This window comes from Eriocheir sinensis, chromosome 10, assembly GCF_024679095.1.
Source record: "Eriocheir sinensis breed Jianghai 21 chromosome 10, ASM2467909v1, whole genome shotgun sequence".
NCBI classification, from domain to species: Eukaryota; Metazoa; Arthropoda; class Malacostraca; order Decapoda; family Varunidae; genus Eriocheir; species Eriocheir sinensis.
The window spans coordinates 3,236,735-3,239,109 of record NC_066518.1 but is presented as its reverse complement, the minus strand read 5'-3'; the positions used below and the strand labels follow the sequence as shown (position 1 = coordinate 3,239,109).

The 2,375-nt window shown below is 47.0% G+C and overlaps 1 protein-coding gene across 1 annotated transcript in view; it reads left to right on the top strand.

Moving 5' to 3' along the window:
- The window catches only part of LOC126996686 (ras-related and estrogen-regulated growth inhibitor-like protein), a 3,276-nt gene extending 1,242 nt beyond the window's left edge, over positions 1–2,034 (top strand). Inside the window, exons 2-3 of the mRNA XM_050857424.1 lie at positions 350–528; positions 851–2,034. Coding sequence (XP_050713381.1) covers positions 350–528; positions 851–1,282 — 611 coding nt within the window. The 3' untranslated portion in view covers positions 1,283–2,034. The remainder of the gene's footprint in view (positions 1–349; positions 529–850) is intronic.
- The last annotated feature ends 341 nt before the right edge of the window (positions 2,035–2,375 follow it).

The following is a 2,375-nucleotide window of genomic DNA, read 5'->3' as shown; positions in this document are numbered from 1 at the left end:
CTTGATTCACCCTCCTCCTAGAGGTGAACAAACTAACTCATCGATTACTCTGTTACTTAATCATCCTTGCGTTATACAAAATCATGAATTTCTTATGTAGTTGTCTAGACAACTTTGTAATAAAGAGACCTAGTCATTGATTAGATAGATAGTGACCATTAGACAAACTCAGCCATACATAATCTAGATATTAAACCATCTTTAAAATTAGCGAAGTAGGGTATTCATTACTCGTCTTATAACACCCACGTTGGCATCTCAAGCTAAAGTGTGTGTGGGCGTGTTCATGCCATCCAAGCCCCGACCCGAGGCATACCAGACTAACGTGTTTCCTTTTCCGTTGTTACAGACATGTTGTACAAGTGCGTGCTTCAGGTGGACGGGGCGCCGCAGCCCGTCGAGATCATGGACACCTCCGCCAGCTGTGACAAGACCTCCTACCCTTACCTGCAATGGGCTGAGGCCTTCGTGGTCGTCTACTCCATTACCGACAAAGAGTCCTACCAGCGAGCCGCCTCCACCGTGCAGGTAATTACTCTTATACTTTTACCTGCCGCCGCTGTCTTTATCAGTGATGTCTTCTTCACCTCGTCTCATAACGAGTGATGTATTAGTGTTTTCCTAAACAAGCACAACTCTTGAACTAGCTCCTTCAGATTTCTTTCTTTCTCTTCTTCCTCTCTATCCCTTTTTCCTAATCTCCTATCCCTCCTCCTTTATCTTCCTATCTTAAGCTAAAAGTTATTTGTAATATATATTCAATTCCACTATGTCAGGCTATTAGACTTCGCAACATCTTGTAGTTACAGCAACAGGTTACTTAATACCGTTCTTTCTCTTGTCTCCTCAGGAGTTGTCTGAGAGGCGACCATCTGCCAGCGTGCTGATGGTAGGGAACAAGAGTGACCTGGGACACCTACGGGAGGTGGAAGAGGTGGAGGCCAGAACACTCACGCTCACACACTCTGCACGCTTCGCCGAGCTGTCCACGGCGGAGAGCTGCACGTCGGTTTCTGAAGTGCTCGACAACTTCCTCAAAGAAGTAAAAGCGCAGAGGAACGACAACCAGAATGGCGGGTCTCCGAAGCCTCGCAAGATCTCCGTCACTCGCATGCTCGGGTCCCTCATCGGACGCAGCTCCCCGCCCCCCACGCCCATGACGCACCTCATCATCCTGGACAAGGAGGAATGCAACAAGCTGCAGACGCCCCTCACCAGACTGTGCCGCCCCTGCCTCAGGCCGGCACACTCCCTCCCATGCTCCCCACACACCGCAGTCTGACCCTATTCCCCCCGCCCCTTCGCCGTTGCCATTCCCTCAGTAGTCTAAGTGTTAGGTAACAGACACAACCTTGATGACAAAACGTTGTAATCACAGGGCCTAAGACACGATCTACTTCATTCCTTCCCACCTTTGAATCTGTCTATCTTGCTTCCTCTTCCCTTCCATATTCCATCCCCACCCAGCCAACACTCGCTTCCCATGAGGTGATATTATCGGTGCCTCCCCTTCCATGATATATTACGGTGCCTCTCACTTCCATGGTATATTATTGGTGCCTCCCCCTTACAAGGTATATTATTGGTGCCTCCCCCTTACAAGGTATATTATTGGTGCCTCCCCCTTACAAGGTATATTACTGGTGCCTCCCCCTTACAAGATATCCCCCCCAAGTCTCGCCTCCTCCCGCCCCACCTCTATCCCTTGTGAAGCGAAGTCCCTACGCTTACTCATCGCAATACTTCTCCGCGTTACTTCCTTCCACTCTGCGCCCGTCGCCCTTCCCGCCGCCCTGTGCCACGGTCACCACTCTGCTGCCTAACTCGCGTCGCCAGAGTAATGTTTCGTCGGATTCTGGCTTACATGGTTTTTACGTTATTGTCGCCGCGTCTCCTGTTGCTGTAAAGAACAATACCAAAGAACTAAATGTTGTCATCTGTTGTCACTTAATGTAAACCTTCATCTGTGATACAAAACCTATTTGTACATAAACTCTATATATTTCTATATTTTGTAATAAATCAACTTATTGATTTCTGTGTTTACTATCATGCCTAGTACAACGTCAGTCACTGAAACTTAAACATACTAAGTTTGGTCTTATAGTTGAAAAAAAAAAAAAACACTATTCATCTCATACAACATAGAAGGCACCAACCCAATGTGCAGAATAAAAATCTGGGTGATCAATAAGACACTTGCATCACTAAGACTCCAATCAATGAAGTCAGTTAATGAAAGCTTACACGTTGGTTCATAACACTTTCGGATAGGAGTTATAAGTAACGCCATGCTTGCTGATCCTTAATGTATCTGCTGGCACTGGTTAGGCCTCACCTGGATTGCGTTCCTCAGCTTTAGTGCCGTTATTTCT